At 42.8% G+C, this 18,699-nt stretch overlaps 2 protein-coding genes across 3 annotated transcripts in view; both read right to left on the reverse strand.

Moving 5' to 3' along the window:
• LOC144071116 (transient receptor potential cation channel subfamily M member 1-like) overlaps positions 1-14,846 on the reverse strand; it is a 27,095-nt gene extending 12,249 nt beyond the window's left edge. For both annotated transcript variants that reach the window (XM_077595954.1, XM_077595953.1), the window contains exons 1-8: positions 14,711-14,846; positions 6,364-6,440; positions 4,985-5,180; positions 4,695-4,908; positions 3,894-4,018; positions 3,646-3,817; positions 1,297-1,471; positions 454-577 (exon numbers count right to left, since the gene is read on the reverse strand). In XM_077595954.1, coding sequence (XP_077452080.1) covers positions 454-577; positions 1,297-1,471; positions 3,646-3,817; positions 3,894-4,018; positions 4,695-4,908; positions 4,985-5,180; positions 6,364-6,440; positions 14,711-14,782 — 1,155 coding nt within the window. In that variant the 5' untranslated portion in view covers positions 14,783-14,846. The remainder of the gene's footprint in view (positions 1-453; positions 578-1,296; positions 1,472-3,645; positions 3,818-3,893; positions 4,019-4,694; positions 4,909-4,984; positions 5,181-6,363; positions 6,441-14,710) is intronic.
• The window catches only part of otud7a (OTU deubiquitinase 7A), a 75,843-nt gene continuing 62,259 nt past the window's right edge, over positions 5,116-18,699 (reverse strand). Inside the window, exons 17-19 of the transcript XR_013299557.1 lie at positions 16,478-16,556; positions 6,364-6,440; positions 5,116-5,180 (exon numbers count right to left, since the gene is read on the reverse strand). The gene's annotated coding sequence lies outside the window, so the exon portion shown is untranslated. The remainder of the gene's footprint in view (positions 5,181-6,363; positions 6,441-16,477; positions 16,557-18,699) is intronic.

Genomic DNA, 18,699 nt, shown 5'->3' on the forward strand with positions numbered 1-18,699 from the left:
AGTACTACAAGAAGTAGCCGAAAGAAGCCAGGCTCACAGAACAAAGAAAGTTGTAAAAAGATTCAAGTAAAAAGTATAAAGTACAAAGTAAAGTAAAGAGGAATGTATTAAGAAATATTAAAATGTCATTTAAAAAAAGATAGAAGGGCTGTAAAACACGAAAAACATAAGAATATACAGAGCTACTGTCACTGGCTACCGCGTGACGGCGCCATCTTGGGGGAAAAAAAGGGGGGAAAAAAACCTATGCACAGACATGTTCGTATGTACCGTTGTTCGTAACTCGAATGTTCATAAGTAGGGGAGCGTCTGTACGTCCATTCAATATGTTTATTGAAAAACGTGAGTGGATGAAATGAGCATGGAGAGCCGGTGGAGGCTTGGAATGGACCTTTATTGAGACTTTCTCACAAGACATTTGGGACGTTTAGCACGTTTTTTTGGGACACTCACCAGCTCTCGCTTCTTCATGCACTCCATCACCATGAGTAGGATCTGCTGCGACTGGCTTTTGCTGTAGTTGAACGTTTTCTGGATGGTCACCAAAAGTTGGTCTCGCACGTCGTCGCTGACCAGCCTAAGACAAAAGTCCAAACATTCCAGTTCAGAATTTCACTTCGTCATTGAAATTAACGCTACACAAGTTTCTCAAGCTTTTGGTCCTGCACTTTATACTTGAGGGGTCTCCAAACTGTGGCGTGAGGGCTATTTGTGGCCTGGCTTCTGCGTTGTCACACACATTTATGGCTAGTACGCACAGGTACAATGAGTAACTGCTGGTGGTAATCATAATACCGTATTTTCACGCCTATAAGGCACAATAAAGTCTTAAATTTTCTCCAAAATAGACCGGGCATTTTATAATCCAGTGTGCTTTATATATGGAAAAAAAATTAAAATGTCATTCATTGATGGTGCGCCTTATAGTGCGGTGCGCCTTACAGTGCGGTGCGCCTTATAGTGCGGTGCGCCTTATAGTCGTGAAAATACGGTACATTTTATGTAGACATTTGGTTTGCAAACACATACTAGGGAAACTTGTACATGTTCTCTAACCAAACTACAATAGTATCCAAACCGGGTCAAAGTTATCGCCACTCAAAATGTCTAAAAAAACGGTGCGTCCTTTGTGTGTTTAAAATACAGAAATAGCACTCGTTACTGACACTGCGCCTTTAAATACGATGCGCCATATAGTCGTGAAAATACGGTAGGCCTATCCAGGCTGGCAACGATCAACCGATTCCACAAAAAAAACAATTTAAACCATGACTAAGACACGCCCCCACAGCTCACCCTCCATCTTCGGAGAATTTGTGCGCAAAAGAAATAATGTCGGAAGCGCGACCGCTCCCGTCGCACACCACCACCGGGACAGGCGGTTCGTCTCGCAGGCTCTCCAACGCGATGGAGATGACGTTGGGACCGCCTTCCACGATCAGACACACCAGTGGGACCCCCTGGCCCAGACCTGGATTTTAAAAAAAGACACAAAAGGCATCCTTTTAGGTTTATCATTATTATAGATGTGTATCAATATTATTATTTTATATGTACTTGCAACGAGGAGTGATTGACATTAATACAAAGGGCATTTTAATGCATCTCTTGCAAAAGTAAGGACTGTGGTTCGCGTCAAGAGGACTGGGAATGGCCTTGGGCAGGATGGGTTCACAACAAGAACTGTGGACTGTTTTCGGCTTGGGCAGGATGAGTCCACAACAAAGCGGTCTTGGGAACTGTGGACTGTTTTGGCGTCGCAGGACGGGTCCACAACAAAGCGCTCTTGGGAAGATTCGGCAGACCTACAATTGTTTTGATGACTGTGATAAATTGTTATGAGACTCTAAAGATGTTTAGACTTCTGTGAGGCATGGCGTTAAAATCTTATGAATAAATTAGCGAGGGAGACCTCGAGTTGTTAGAATGATCCTGACCGGAGTCGCGGGTGGATGTATTCTCTTCTTGCAAGAATTAAACAAAGATGCTCAAAGATGAACAAAGATTTATCTATAGAACCATTGTAGAGAGCATCCTGGCGTACTGCATCACAGTGTGGTACGCTGGAAGCACGGCGGCAGACAAAAAGGCCATGCAGAAAGTGATGAACACTGCCCAGAGGATCGTCGGCTGCTCTCTGCCCTCACTGGAAGACATTGCCAGCCCTCGTTACCTCAGCAGAGCCAGGAACATCATAGGGGACCCTTACCACCCTGGTCAAAATCTGTTCCAGCTGCTGCCCTCTGGCAGACGCTATAGGTCCCACAAAGTACGGACAAATAGGCTTAAGGACAGTTTTTTCCCCACATCCATCAGAACTCTAAATTTGCGGTAACACAACACACATTCGTTTGGGTGGTGATCTGCCTCCTACTAGCTGACTGAAGGTAAGGTAAGTGAAAGACAGTGAGAGGTAAGTGCATACCTGTATCCATAACAGCAGAATGCCAAATTACAAGTCCGTAACTATCACTTCTTTAAGTCTTTTGCCGATTAAACGCAGCTTATGGAGAAGCACCACCAATTTCGTCATACGCAGTTTCTGGGTCTGATGACAAGCAGGCTTTTTTTGTTGTGGATGATGACGACAGGGCCTATGTCCGATTATTATTATTATTTATTGTGAATTTGGAAATACCTAAGGATTATTCCAACACATCCTCACTCTCGGGGGGTCTTCGGTCGGACACGGACAGGACGGCGACGCGAGGACGGCAATGTGAGGACGGCGGAAGTCTGTGGTGACAGCTGAGCATCCCTTTGCTGTCCCTGCCTTATCCAAGCACCAGGCATAGGATGACAAAGGGAAGCCCAAGGGTCACATGGCAATTTCTTCATCCAGGGGTCAAGGAAGGTTGCAATGCTATATTGCTATATTCCAAGATGGCGCCGTTCACGCGGGAGCCAGTGGGAGTAGCTCTGTACACTCTTATGTTTTTCGTGTTTTACAGCCCTTCTATCTTTTTTTAAATTACATTTTAATATTTCTTAATACATCCCTTTTTACTTTACACTTTATACTTTAATGTTTTTACAACTTTCCTTGTTCTGTTAGCCTGGCTTCTTTCGGCTACAGTGCCGGGAGGAGAGGCAACGCTTCAGACCAACCATTCCATCATGGGATAAGATGGAAAAGCTGTCGGCGCTTACCAGCAACTGAGTCGAGGGGTTCTACTCTGCTACTGTTGTCTTCAGCTCCAGACTACTGAGGAAGTGTGCGGATAAGCTTGGAAGAGTGACTCTGCATATTCTCTAGCTCGGTCACAGTCTGCAGAAGTTCCCCATCTCGTGGAAGACTTCCTGTGTGTGTGGTTCCAGTTTTTGTCCAACTTTACGTCTTTTCGAGTCTACCCGTTTTTGCTACCCAAACTCTTGCTCGTTTTGTGTTTTTTCTGCTTTTCTGTCTTAATGAATTTGGTGATTCTTAATGATCCCATTGACTTTGATTTGCTTTGTACTTTGTGCTTTTGCTTTGTTGTTCTGCGGCCTTTGCCACTGTACCGTCTAACTTAGAACTATGCCTTTTCTTGCTCCTGTCACAATGAAATTTCCCGAATACGGGATGAATAAAGTTATCCAATCCAATCCAATCCAATCCAATGGGAGTCGCCCTTAAAAAAAAACAGTCTTTGGGCCTGGGCTTACGCGTGTTGATCTTCTGCAGCGAGATGTGCTTCTCCAGCAGGCGGCGCAGTTTGACCTCGGAGCCGTACTTGCCGCAAGTGCCGTTGTCGCTCAGGATGAAGTGCGAGTGGCTGTTGTTGAGCACGGCTAGTTTGCTCAGCGGGTTGGCCATGGTCTGGTAGGGTCTGGTCACCTGGGAGGAAGAAGACGACATGTTTTTTTTTTTTCAACGGGAGAAAAGGCTTTTTGGCTCTCGCCGAAAGGCTCACGTCTTTCCCCACGAGGTCCTCTTTGTTTTCAAGGATGCCCCACGGGGCGATTCCGATGGCACACACTTTGCCCCGCGATTTGGAGGAATGGTCCTTCAAGGCATCGCCCACGTGACGGATCACGCCTGAGAAAAGGAAATTGTTCAAGATTATATTTGTGTCAACAGTGGTTTGTCTTTTCGGGTCAAAAAACTCTACTTTTACTGGACCGAAGACAGTATAGACATTTCATGATGGAGACAAGTAAATAAAAAGGTCAAAAAGGGCACGTAAAAGTCTAAAATGGCATTCAAAGTGAATGGCCAGTAAATAAAAAGGTAAAAAAGGGGCACGTAAAAGTCTAAAATGGCATTCAAAGTGGACGGCTCTCGGCCTTGGGAAAACGGCATCTTGCCGCCATCTGGTGGACAACACGGGTATTACATCTACCATTATAACGCAGGGCATATTTTCAACTGGATTTTTGGTCATTATATTCATTTTAAAACATTAATAAATCATTTTCTTATCATTTTCTCTCATTTTTGTGTGTTTTTCCACATCTTTCATACAAAATTGGTACCAATTTTAAAGGGTTTAGCACTGCATAGATATGAAGTTGACGCGGAGTGACAAGTGAATGACACGGTTGGTCATCCATGATGAACCACGTCCTCCAAAAAGCTCTCAATTGTATTGTTTGAAGCGCTCAGGGGGGCGGGGCCATTGCCGAAGAAGCATTAGCAAATAACGGCGGAGCGCCAGGCTAATCTCCTCATCTCGCTAATAGACCCCGTTTGTGAATAGCGGAGGCGCGCTCACCCGTGTTGACGCCGCCCGTGAAGATCCACGCGCCGGTGGTGACGGCGGCTTTAATCAGGCCCTTGCCGAAAACCTGCTTGAGTTTGGGCTGCAGGTCGAAGTTCTGAAGACCCCCGTGCACGGAGATCAGCAAGGTGGGCAGCTCCAGCTGCCACTCCTTCACCATCAGGTGCAGGAGGTTGTCGGCTTTGGTGTCGTACGACACCCGGATGTACTGGCGACGACGACGGGACAGAGCGGCGGTTTCAACGTCCGTCCGCCAATGCGGCGGCGGCGGCGTCCGGTCTCACCATGGCCTTGTTGATGAAGCCGCCGCCCTGGAACTCAATCACGCCGAAGGAGTCCGTCGGATAGGTCCGGGTGTGCTTGATCACGCTCCATTTGTCCTTGAGGGGGTCCACGGCCACCAGGGGGTGGGCTTCTTCCACCGAGTTGGCGCCCGGCGGGATGGCCACGTGCTGCGTGGTCAGCTGACCGCACGAACATCTGAAGAAGGAAGAGCGCGTTACTCCGTGGAGAACGAAAATGAATGCAACTGGCCTCCACGGTCCAAAATGGAGGCCGATTGAGCCGTAAAATATGTTTCAACTGTCACTCTCCATTTTTCTGTTCTTTCTGTGCAAGAATTTTTCATCTGGAGGTATTTTTCTTTTTGTTTATCCCAGGAAAACTGCCATTTAGACCTACAATTCTGGGTTGAAAATAAATCTAGGCACAATTTAGACCTCATTTTAGAACAGGTGTCAAAGTGGCGGCCCGGGGGCCAAATCTGGTCTGCCGCATCATTTTGTGCGGCCCGGGAAAGTCAATCATGAGTGGCGACTTTCTGTTTTAGGATCAAATTGAAATGAAGAAGTATAGATGTATATTACATTTCCTGATTTTGCCCCTTTTAAATTAATAATTGTCATTTTTGAATCCATTTTTTCTGGGTTTTTAGTTCAAAAATCATTTAGTAAAATCTAAAAATATATTTAAAAAAGCTAAAATAAACATTGTTTTAGATCTATAAAAAACTGAATATTCATGCCCTTTAATCCAGTTCAGTTCATTTAATCCATTTATAAAAAAAAAATCTGCGGTAGCACTGTATGGCATCATTCAATTGATTTGCAACCTTTGTGCAACGTTCAATATTTGGGTCCTGCTGCTCCATCTTTCTGTTTATAAATGGTACTGACGGTCGAGCGATTCAAGTTGTATTCCCGTGCAACGCTCACCACTTTCTCACACACATCAAGCTTTGTTATTATTGCCACTTTGGTTTCAAATGAAATGGCTTGCCTCTTCCTTGCACCTCCCTCAATAGAAGCCTTTCGCTTTTCACCAACCATATTGAATAATGGATGCATGAGTTATTTAATGATAAAAATGTTCTTTGCGCACTGGAGATGCGTTCACGCACTTCTGCACTGCAACGAACTGGGCAGAAGAAGGTGGATGCTGGCTGAGCTGAGCTCTCACAGCGCCAGGCGTCGTCAGTATTAGCAGCGGAAAGAAGCACTACTCGGAAAAAGGCGCGCAATACAAAATCCAACGTACGAACATTTTTCGACATAAACGCAATTTGCAGACATGTTCGTATGTACCGTCGTTCGTAACTCGTATGTTCGTAAGTAGGGGAGCGTCTGTATTTTCCATGTCATGAGTGGGTTTTTTTTAGCCTTACCTGGTGATGTCCTTGGTGGGAAAGATGTGAACGCATTCTCTTTTCAGGAAGGTCCTTTCAATCCAGACTCGCTGTGCCTGAGAAGAGGAAAAAGACAAACAAAAGCGCCCTGGTCACTCTTTGTCACCACGGCCCGAGCGGTCGCCCGAGAAAAAAACTAAGTGGCCGCCGTCTGAAGCCTTTCCAAATGGCAGCAGAAAATAAGTTGGAAATGTTGCCGCTATTGTCAAGCGTGAATGAGTCATTGAAAGGATTGAAAGGAGAGCCGTGGCCGAGTCAGTCGCCTTTCCAGGAAAGTCTTGGCACTGCCGATGAAAATCGGGGAAAAACACGAACCGTCTGTTTTCGTTGGATTCAACGGTAAATTCTCGTTGTTCTTGTTGTTGTCGTTTTTCCTTTAAAAATGATGCGAGTGCGACAGGACGACACAAATAGTGAATTGAAAGCATGGAATTTGGATTCCAGGAAAAGGCTGTCTTCAATTTTATATTTCATTCATGAAGTATTTTTCTCATGATACATTAATGGATGGATAAGAATGAATGTTTTTATTACGGAGATCTCATTAAAAAGTCAATGTTTGTCATGGAAATGGGAGTTTAAAATGGCTATGTAAAGAGAGTAATTTTTTTTTTGTTAATTCCAAATAAAATATTCATTTTATGTCTTGGGGAAAAATAAAATGAAAAAATAGCAATTACAATTTTGCCTCTAAGTGAGGACTCATCATACATGCATGGATGGACAAGAATAAACGTTTTTATTAGAGAGATCTCATTAAAAAAGTCAATGTTTGTCATGGAAATTGGAGTTTAAAATGGCTATGTATGGTGAGTAAATTTTTTTTTGTTAATTCCAAATAAAATATTCATTTAAAATCATGGGGAAAAAATAAAATGCAAAAATAGCAATTAAAATTTTGCCTCTAAATGAGGAGGATTCAATAAATGAATGCATTTTTTTTCCATAAAGAAATGTCCAAAATGAGTCATTTTTCTCAAGTCGCTGTAAAAAATGGAACCAATCAATCATTCGGAACGGAACATACTTTTGTCTTGAAGTGAGCATTCAATAAACAAAGTAAGACCCTTTTTAAAGTGAAAAATTGACCTCAAGCGCTCGTAAAAAATAAACAACAATTTAGAACGGAATATGCTTTTAAGTCAAGATTCTCCAGAAAGAAACACATTGCAGGCTAAGGCAAAAAAAACCAAAATAAATTTATCTCCAATCCACTGAAAACTCTCATTAAAAAAAGTCAATGTTCATCATGGAAATGGGAGTCTAAAATGGCTGTGTATAACGAGTAAATTTTTTTTCCCCATTAATTCCAAATAAAATATTCATTTAAAGTCATGGGGAAAAAATGCAAAAATAGCAATTACAATTTTGCCTCCAAATGAGGATTGAATAAATGAATGCATTTTTTTTTCCATAAAGCAATTTCCAAAATGAGTCATTTTACTTAAGTCGCTGTAAAAAATGGAACCAATCAATCATTCGGAACGGAACACACATTAGTTTTTAAGTGAGGATTCAATAAACAAATCAAGACCCCTTTTTAAAATGAAAAATTGATGTCAAGCGCTCGTAAAAAATAAACAACAATTTGGAACGGAATATGCTTCTAAGTCAAGATTCTCCAGAAAGAAACACATTGCTGCAAAAAATCAAACCAATCAATCATTTGGAACGGAACACACTTTTGTCTTGAAGTGAGCATTCAATAAACAAATCAAGACCCTTTTTAAAGTGAAAAATTGACCTCAAGCGCTCGTAAAAAAATCAACAATCATTTGGAACGGAATATGCTTTTAAGTCAAGATTCTCCAGAAAGAAACACATTGCAGGCTAAGACAAAAAAAACCAAAATAAATGTGTCTCCCATCCACTTTATAGAAAAATCGACGTCCAACTTACGTCCAAACCACGCGGTCGCCTCTTTGCTCAGAAGCCGAGTCGTCGGAGCGGGACAACCGGCATCAGCCGCCGCCGGTCGGACGCCGATCGGTCGCCACCACCGCCGCTCCCGCCGCACTCCCGTCCAATCCCACAGGACATGACACTTGTTGACTTTATGAGGGCCGGCTAATACGCCGAGCATGTGAGCGGTCTCTTTGTTCGAACCGGTCTCATGACTCCGCTTCAAGGTAATCCTTTTGGGAGAGTCCCATGACCCCCATATCCCCGTGCCCGCGTTCCCGCGGGGGCGTTTTTTGCCCGCCCCGCTTAAACCGGGCACAATAAATCTCCTTTGATAAAGAAAGGGGCCCCTAATCTCCCCCAATTTGTTCCGACTCGGTTTTTTTTTTCCTTTCTCGCCTGGCGGCGGCAGCGGCCCAGACATTTTTCTCTTTCGGACGCTGCCGCGTTCTCCGTTTTGGAAAACAAGCGAGCACGCGCCTGGCCTCGGACCCCCACGCCCCCGTCGTCCTTGCCAAATACTTTTGATTTCAAGCCAAATTTGCATAATTGGGAGAATTGGACGCCGGCATTCTTTGGGGAGTTAAGACGGGAACGCTCTCCGGCCGGCCGGCCGGGGGTCGGCTCGCTCCATACGGACAGACGCTCCCCTACTTACGAACATTCGAGTTACGAACAACGGTACATACGAACAGGTCTGCGCATAGGTTTTTCCCCCCCCCAAGATGGCGCCGTCACGCGGAAGCCAGTGACAGTAGCTCTGTATATTCTTATGTTTTTCGTGTTTTGCAGCACTTCTATCTTTTTTTAAATGACATTTTAATATTTCTTAATACAGACGCTCCCCTACTTACGAACGAGTTAGGTTCCGAGCGATTGTTCATAAGTTGAATTTGTTTGTAAGTTGCTCAGTGCTATATTTTGTAGTTATAATTTATGTTTAAGGCCTATACAAGTATATTGAAGGTTTATAGAAGTGCATTTGTATGTTTAAGGCTTGTATAAGTAACCTGCATTGGTTTGTACTGAAAAAAACATTGAACGAACGATCGTCGAACGATTCAAGTTGTATGCCCGTGCAACGCTCGCCATTTTCTCACCCGCATCAAGCTTCTTTATTATTGCCACTTTGGTTTCAAATGAAATGGCTTGCCTCTTCCTTGCACTCAATGTTTTTTTCAGTACAAACCAATGCGTGTTACTTATACAAGCCTTAAACATACAAATGCACGTATATAAACCTTCAATATACTTATATAGGCCTTAAACATAAATGATAATACAAAATATAGCACTGAATCAACTTACGAACAATCGCTCGGACCCTAACTCGTTCGTAAGTAGGGGAGCGTCTGTATTCGTTACGGTCCGGTCCACTTCTGCCGGGGTGGAAAAGATAACGTGGAGCGGACGTTTCCGCGTATGGAAAGTTTAACGTCAAGTCATGGCGACGTCGGCGTCGAGCCGGTTTAAACGTGGCCGACGATGATCTTCTTTTCACTTGTTGGGCAGAAATGCAAGACTTTCAAGTTCTCAAAGGCTTTAGCGGTTCTTAAGTAAGCAGATGAAGGCATTAGCCCACTTGAACGTTAACGAGCCCCCCCGACGTGAAATTCCTGGACCGACGCTCCTTTTATGGCCTACGACTTTTGAGGCAGCCAGGGGGGAAAAAGGAAGGAAAAAAAGTGGTGGGTCTTCAAAAGCTAAGGTGAAAAACCCCCAACGACCACGGCGAAGCTCGTGGAACGCCGTCGGTTTGGCGAGAAGGGACCTAAAGCGGTTTTCACCAGGGAGACGCTAGTTTCAAACTTATCCAGCGGCGACGGCGGCGGCCGTAAACCCGAGCAGCCGCTTAACGGGGGAAAAAAAGCCTTGAGGATTTGGATGTACGGGCGGATCACGTTGCGCAAGCGAAAAAGAAATCGACAAGGAACAAGAAAGCGCATTCATGGAAAAACACGAGACGGTTAGCAAACAACAACCAGATCAACCGAGGGAACGTTGTGAACCCGTTCGAGTTGGGAACTTAACTCATTCGCTACCGCCATCCACAGCGATAAAAAACATCAAAATCCATTTTAAGTCGGGCATGGAATCGGCTACCGGATCCTCCCGGTCGGTCGTCAAGGGTTAGACGTCTATCTCTGTTAAAGTTCGTTGATAACGCTAAAGCCGTTAAAAGGTTGCCAAGATGGCTGACCTGTAGCTGAGTTTGAGAGTTGCACTGTGGGAAAATTACCGCGTGGTCTAATCAAAACAGTAGTCGCCATTAAGCTAACTGTATTATATTATACTATAATATAATACAGTTAGCTTAATGGCGACTACTGTTTTGATTTGAGCACGCGGTAATTTTCCCACAGTGCAACTCTTTAACACGTGTTCTATAATAATTATAGAGCACGTGTTAAAGTGGCGGCCCTGGGGCCAAATCTGGCCCGCCGCATCATTTTGTGCGGCCCGGGAAAGTCAATGATGAGTGCCGACTTTCTGTTTTAGGATCAAATTCAAATGAAGAGTATAGATGTATATTACATTTCCTGATTTTCCCCCTTTTAAATCAATAATTGTCATTTTTTTTCTGTGTTTTTAGTTCAAAAATAATTTTGTCAAATCTAAAAATATATTTTAAAAAAGCTAAAATAAACATTGTTTTTTTAATCAATTTTTTCTGTGTTTTTAGTTCAAAAATCATTTTGTCAAATCTAAAAATATATCAAAAAGCTCAAATAAACATTGTTTTTTAATCTATTTTTTCTGTGTTTTTAGTTCAAAATCATTTTGTTAAATCTAAAAATATATTTAAAAAGCTAAAATAAACATTGTTTTTTTAATCCATTTTTTCTGTGTTTTTAGTACAAAAATCATTTTGTAAAATCTAAAAATATATTTTAAAAAAGCTAAAATAAACATTGTTTTAGATCTATAAAAAACTGAATATTCAGGTCTTTTAATCCATTTCTTTTAATCCATTTATTAAAAAAAATATCTAAATATTCTATCTAAAATGGTCCGGCCCACGTGAAATCAAGTTGACGTTAAAGCGGCCCGCGAAGCAACCCGAGTCTGACACCCTTGTTTTAAACGATGTACTCGAGTGGACGCAAGATTGCGGTAAGAGCTCCTTTGTGCGCGGCGGTCACACGGGTCGGAACTGCTGACCCGCGGCTAAGCGGCAAAGGAGATCACGGCCAATTATTCCCAGCGCAATAACAATTCCCAGTAGCCAACGACAGGAAAAAAAGAAAAAAAACTTGCAGAGTACACAATTGGCATAAAACGTCCACTTTCCGCTCGGGAGAAACGCCACGAGTCGAAACCGAGCGACCATAAACGGTGGCGGGGGTCCGCCGTGGAATGCGTGGTCACCCCGCTCGGTAAGATAAAAGCAACTCATTGATTGGCCGAGTTCATCGCAGCGTGAAAGGAAGGAAGCCCACGTGGAATCCTTGACTCTTTAAGGAAGATTTCCACGCCGCCGCGAATCCCGCTAAAGCCGCCTTTCGCTGGCTAACGCTTCACCGGGGGGGGGGGGGGCGACCCTGACCTCCATTTTTTTTTGCAACATGAGCATCACAGCCACGAGACAGGAGTCGGATCTCGTGGTCGAAAGTCAATTAACTGTGAAAGTTGGCGTAAATGCGCTCCATTGTCATCCCGGGTTTGAAAATCCAGTTAGCCGTCACATGAGAGCGACATGTCGCTGATTAGCTTAGCCGCGCCGCAGGACGCGGTCACAAGACGCCTTCTCCAGCGCCGACTCCCCGTTCTCCGTTTTAATATATTTTTAGATTTTACAAAATGATTTTTGAACTAAAACACAGAAAAAATGGATTTAAAAAAAAATGTTTATTTTAGCTTTTTAAAAATATATTTTTAGATTTTACAAAATGATTTTTGAACTAAAAACACAGAAAAAATGGATTAAAAACAATGTTTATTTTAGCTTTTTAAAATATATTTTTAGATTTGACAAAATGATTTTTGAACTAAAAACACAGAAAAATGGATTAAAAAAACAATGTTTACTTTAGCTTTTTTAAATATATTTTTAGATTTTACTAGATAGGCCGCGGGGGGAAAAACACGTCGGCAAAAAAAATGTTTCTCATGACTTCTCGAGGAAGACATTTATTGGCCTTCATAATTCATTTCATTTCACTAAAAAAGATAAGAGCGCCGACTTCAATCGTGTTACTACTTTTACTTATTAGATACATGAAAATAGCATCGATAATGAGTACATTCAATTTGTGGTGACTGCACGGTCAGAGCTTTAAAAGGGCAAGCGACTGTTTGGCATTATTAAAAGAATAAAAATAACTTGAATATTACAGTTAATAAGGATAATAATTCCTTTTCCTGAATCATTATTAGGGTACTTTTGAATATTTTTGTAGCATTGCGAATTCCTTCATTTTCCGTACCACTAATCCTCACAAATGTCCAGGGGTGCCGGAGCCTATCCCAGCCAGGAAAGGGTAAAAGACAGGGTACACCCTTAATTGGTCGCCGGCCAATCACAGGGCACGAGGGCTTATTTTTGAGACATTTGGAAATGAGTAAAATGTTAATAAATACAAGAAAATGAAAAACAACGATAATAGAAATAAACTAAAAACAGCTTAGGGAACCCAGAATCACTCTCATTTGGATTTTTAAAAAAAATATTCATAACATTATTGAGGGTGACAATTAATAAACAGTTTGAATTTGTCAAATGGTTTAAAACTTTGGGGGAAATAACAATTGAGGTTAAGCGAGATTAAGACTTCCATGTACAGACGCTCCCCTACTTACGAACGAGTTAGGTTCCGAGCGATTGTTCATAAGTTGAATTTGTTTGTAAGTTGCTCAGTGCTATGTTTTGTATTATAATTTATGTTTAAGGCCTATAAGTGGCCCAAAGCAGCGGCGCTCCGCTAGCACTCCGCTAGCGCTATGCTGGCGCCTTGGCGTGACATCACGCACACAATGGGCAAATTGATGTGGGTCAACGTGGGCTGCTTTCAAGGACGCCAGCGTTAATCACATGAAAGCAGACTTTACGGTAAGCGATCACGGGGTTTTAATCTTTGGTGGTCGCCATACTGGGCCATTAGGAAGGATTACGCCGGCCAGCGGCGGCTCTTACGTGGGTGCGAGTTAGTCGTCGCGCTCGTTTCGGACGTTTGCGGGCCTTGCAAAACGCAAGTTAGCTATCCTAACAAATTCCATTTTAGTGGGATTGGGGAACACTGGCCATATTTGGTCAATTCTATAGATCACAACATGTTAGCAAAGCTCAACAGACATTCATTTTCTGAACCGCTTATCCTCACAAGGATCGCGGGGGGTGCCGGAGCCTATCCCAGCTGACTTGAGGTCGGCGCAGGACACCCTGAATCGGTGTTCGGCCAATCGTAGGGCACGAGGAGACAAAGGACAACCAATAATAGCTAGTCTTAGGCCATTTGCAGTGCAAAATTAGCCTAGCGTGCATGTTTTTGGGGATGTGGGAGGAAACCGGAGCACCCAGAGAAAACCAACGCGAGCCCAGAGAGAACATGCAAACTCCACACGGGCAGACCGGCCTGGGATCAAACCAAGGACCCCAGAACTGTGAAGCGGATGCGCTAACCACATGACATATATTTCTTTTTTCTACTCTAAAATGACGGTAGCGGTTCAAGAAGTTCGAAGGCCGCATTAACGTCAACTCGGTTTTATGTGGGCCGGACCATTTTAGATATAATATTTAGATTTTTTTTTCAATAAATGGATTAAAAGTCCTGAATATTCATTTTTTATAGATCTAAAACAATGTTTATTTTAGCTTTTTTAAATATTTTAGATTTTACAAAATGATTTTTGAACTAAAAACACAGAAAAATTGATTAAAAAACGACAATGATTGATTTCAAAGGGGGAAAATCAGGACATTTAATATACATCTCTACTCTTCATTTTAATTTGATCCTAAAACAGAAAATCCGCACTCATCATTTACTTTCCCGGGCCGCAAAAAATGATGCGCCGGGCCAGATTTGGCCCCTGGGCCACCACTTTGACACCTGTGTGATAAGAGATACGGAAAAGGCCATTGGTCGAACTGGAGACAATCGCTGGCCAGATGGTGAAGTGGTTCACTCGGCTGTGACTTGGATGCGGGCAAACGCAGGCTCGATTCCCGCTAGAGACGTTATGATTGTGAACGCGAATGGTCTTGGCGACCAGTCTAGGGTGTCGTGTGCCTTTTGCCCCGTGATAGGCTCCGGCAACCAAATGAATGAATGGACTGGAGATGAGCCTTAAAAAAAGGTGATGGCTTAAACTGGAGATTGGAAATGGACGCCCCGCGCCGTGATAGGACGCCACAAGACGATTTCCACTTAGCGAACGACGACAACCATTAAACAGGAAGAAGAGACGCCAAGCCTCTTACCTTCTGCGAGCCGGATGCGCTGCGTTTGAGGGAGGACCTCTTGAAGGTGCTGCCGGCGCCCTTGGGGTCCATGCTGGACCCGGGCCAACATGGGCGGGCGCAGAACCACCAGGGGGAAGCAAAACAGCAAAAAAAAAACAAAGCGGATCCACGCTGGGCCCGAGGCGAGCGTCACCCGGCGTTGCCTTTCCTCTGGACGAGCGCCCACTGAGTGGCGCGTCCCGACCGGCGATGTCAAATCAAATCGCTCGACGGCACGCGGGCAGAGCCGAGCCTTTCCCTCTAGCGCGCATCCCGTAATGGGGATTAATGCAGCCTGGGCTTTAATGGATGGAGCTTTATTAAATGGTTATTGAGGGGGAAATCTACTAAGCCCTCAAAAAGGCTTAAGTTCGCCCATGCGAGCCGTCAAGCTAAAAAGTTAGCGAACCCGCGGCCGAAGCTCGTCCCGGCGAAAAGGCGCTAGCGTTTATTCACACGGGAGATACGAGCTCTTAGGTCAGGGATCGAGGGTCAGGGAGCCCTTTTGCCGATAGAGGGAGCCAAAAACAATTGCTATTTTCCAATGTTATTCCTTGAGAGCCACACTCTAAATATTAAAAAAGGAGTGTGCTTTTTTAGTCGATTCACCACTTTTAAAGTAGTAAAAGTCTCAGAATACTTTTGAAAACATTGTTACGCAGTTGCCAATCAATGAGAGAATGTATTATGATGAAAAAAAATATTATTAAAATGCAGTGGCGGGCCGTCAGGGCCTTCAAGGCCTTCTCTGCTGGCCTAAGAAATATCTGAATCATATATTATATTTTGTCCATCAATACTTATTATTCCAAATGGTCTGTTAGCTTCCTTTCATTGCTTTCCCCCCTGTTTGCACTGCTTCCAGATGTGTGTTTTCATATTGAAGCATTTAACCAATCACATTTCATCCATTATTTGTTGCCAGGGTCAGAAATCTGCCTCAAGGCCTTCACAATCAGGTCTGCAGGCTCTGCTGCATTAAACAAGCGTCGATAAGACTGTTGCTTTAACCAATCAGAATTCGATTTGGTGACACCAAGGCCTTCTCGCAGGCGTAGGGATACGTCATCGCTTTCACCAACTATGATTGGCTAGTGATTAGCCAGAGCTACCAAACTGTATCTGGAGCGAGCTGCACAAGCAAACTCACCCCACAATGGCCGATTGTATGAGGTTATTATTGATGATTTTTTTTATGTTTCGCAGCTGTAGCTGCAATAGAGGTGACCCTTAACTCATATAAGAAAAAAAATATTTCACAGCGAAAACCACTTTGATAATGTCAATAATTCGAATTTTTGACCATAAGGACCAAGTATTTTACCAGATTGAATTTGATTCGTCTTGTTCCTGTCAATTACTTATCTGAAAGTCCTCAAATTTAGGACTTTCAACTGACAGGAACCCTCGGATTACGGATTTTTATTCATTTAGGACTCCTAAATGAATAAAAATCCGTAATCCGAGGGTTTGTTGCCCTGCCCACTCACGGGATCCTGAATAAAAACCTGCATGCTAATCTTATTTTAAGCAACAACGCCCTCTTTTGGATGCAAAATGGAACTGTCACCATTAAAGCAGAACTACCAAGACTATTTCGAGTACTGTGTGATCCTATTTTGTTTATTTAACAGCCCAAACTTGACTAATTATCCAGTTCTCCTCAGATATTGAATATGAACCCTATTTACTTAAAAGACACTGCTTTAGCACATCATTTTCTACCCGTGTGGACGCCAACTTTACCTGATTTTTATCTGGACGAGTGTCACCGGCATTCCTCCAGCGATGGAAGCGTCAAAAAAGCCAAAAAAGGCTCGTTTTCCTGGTAAAAAAGAGCCAGAATAAGTAGTCGATCAACAGCGCCATGTACACGGACAGTCAGCCTATCTTAATGGATAATAGCTTTCTCTGCGTAAGCAATAAAGAGCTTTATCGTCAGTTAGAGGCTTTGAATTTGGACGTGGAGATTATTTAACACTTCACAGAAGATGATGAAACAACAAACACGCACAACATCCCTTCTAAAAGTATTCGATGACTCCAGCAGTATTAATTCACATTTTTCCAACTCGTTTTTTTTCTGGATTTATCTGGAAAAAGTACAATTAGTATCAATTTCGTCATACGCAGCTGGGTATGATGACAATTAGGCATTTGTCTAGTCAATGATTGATGACAAGCCTAAGTCTGATTTTATTTTATTTATTTATTTATTTACAACGTAATGGAATAAAATGCTGACCTTTTGATGGAGCCTTTTATGGCGTTTGGATTAAGGCAGGGGTGGGGAACCTTTTTGACGAAGAGAGCCACAAACAATTCATATTTTCCAATGTTATTCATACCTGTCAACCTGGGCCAATTCCTCCCCGTATTAATGATTGGAATTCCCCGTATTAAGCAATAGAAAACCGTACAAATGCAACGCGGCACATATTTACTCACATAGGGTGAACGTAAAAGTGTTATGGTCGCGTCGCGTTGTCGTGACGCGACCGTGAATGTATTCGGACCCAAGCGCTATGACTCATAGCTGCTTAAAAAACGAAACAGGAAATTATTTAATCATTTCCTGTTTCGTGTGAAAGGGGAATGCGTGTGCGCATATCATGCTTAAAGCATGACAATATTAGCAGTTGACGATGACGTTTTCGTCTGCTACCAGTGACCGAGACGATCCGGATTAGAGCCGAAATGCGTAAAACGACATCCGTTTTACAAAAAACGTACTTAAAACAATCCCGTACAAAAGTTGTTATACGGCGTACACAATTTGAAATGATCAAAAAACGTATAAAATACGGGAAAAACGTATAAGTTGACAGGTATGGTTATTCCTTGTGAGCCATACTACGAATTTAAAAGTCAAAATACCTACGTGTAAACGAGTGCCTTTTCATTTTTTTTTTTTGTAATTTCAGCACTTTTAAAGTGGAAAAAAACTGAATATTTTTGAAAAGATTCTTATGCTGTTGCTAATCAATGAGGGTGCATTCCAGAAGAGTCCACTGCAAAAAAAATGAAGATTAAAGCAAAAAAAATGAAGATTAAAGCCAAAAAATGAAGATTAAAGCCAAAAAATGAAGATTAAAGAAAAAAAAATGAAGATTGAAGCAGTTCTAAATGTAATATCTCAGTTCTGTCACCAGCGATTTCCATATTTTAGCTCACATGTTAGCAAAGAGCCAGATGCACCCATCAAAAGAGCCACATGTGGCTCCCGAGCCATAGGTTCCCTACCCCTGGATTAAGGAATCACAACGCACGATTTTCTGACCAATAACTATCTGAATTTAATGTGGAAGAAGGGAAAACGTCACTTGGCTCAAGAAAAACGCACTTTTAGCAAATAGATGCATGTTTTAACCACGAGAGGGCGCCAACGATACTCGTAAATCTCCTTTATTTTCTGACCGCGGGGTCACAGGGGATGTTGGATAACTTCTTTTTTTTCCCTCCCCTTCCACGATGTGTATAATTTAGCCCATGCTGTATTTTAGCCATATGTACAGCCAAAACCACCATAAAAAAATCACATACTGACAGAAATTATGAAAAGCAAAGAACTTGCTACAGAGATATTTGGAAGGAGGAGCTTTTTGATTTTTCAAGAAGCTGCTTTTCAAATGACTAATGAAAAAAAAAATTAAATGCAGCTAGGAAGTGGATTTTACCCATTGAAGGCGCTACGAGAAAATGCACGGACCGCCACTGATTGAAGGTGCTCTACTAACATGACCTACTCTTAACCAATCGGCCTCAAAATCCAGCCGCATGTTTATCCCGTCGTGAAAAACAAGACGTCGGCAACCTGGCGCCGCTTTTCTTGATTTCCTTTCGTCCTCCTAATAGTTGTTTTAAACAAATTCACGCTTTGTACCTGTTGTTTGCATTCACGGACACACCTGGATCGTGTCTCAGGTGTTTGCGTGCGTGCGTGCCTGTGTATTCCGTTTCCCTAGCAA

The sequence above is a fragment of the Stigmatopora argus genome, chromosome 3 (assembly GCF_051989625.1).
Source record: "Stigmatopora argus isolate UIUO_Sarg chromosome 3, RoL_Sarg_1.0, whole genome shotgun sequence".
Taxonomy (NCBI): domain Eukaryota; kingdom Metazoa; phylum Chordata; class Actinopteri; order Syngnathiformes; family Syngnathidae; genus Stigmatopora; species Stigmatopora argus.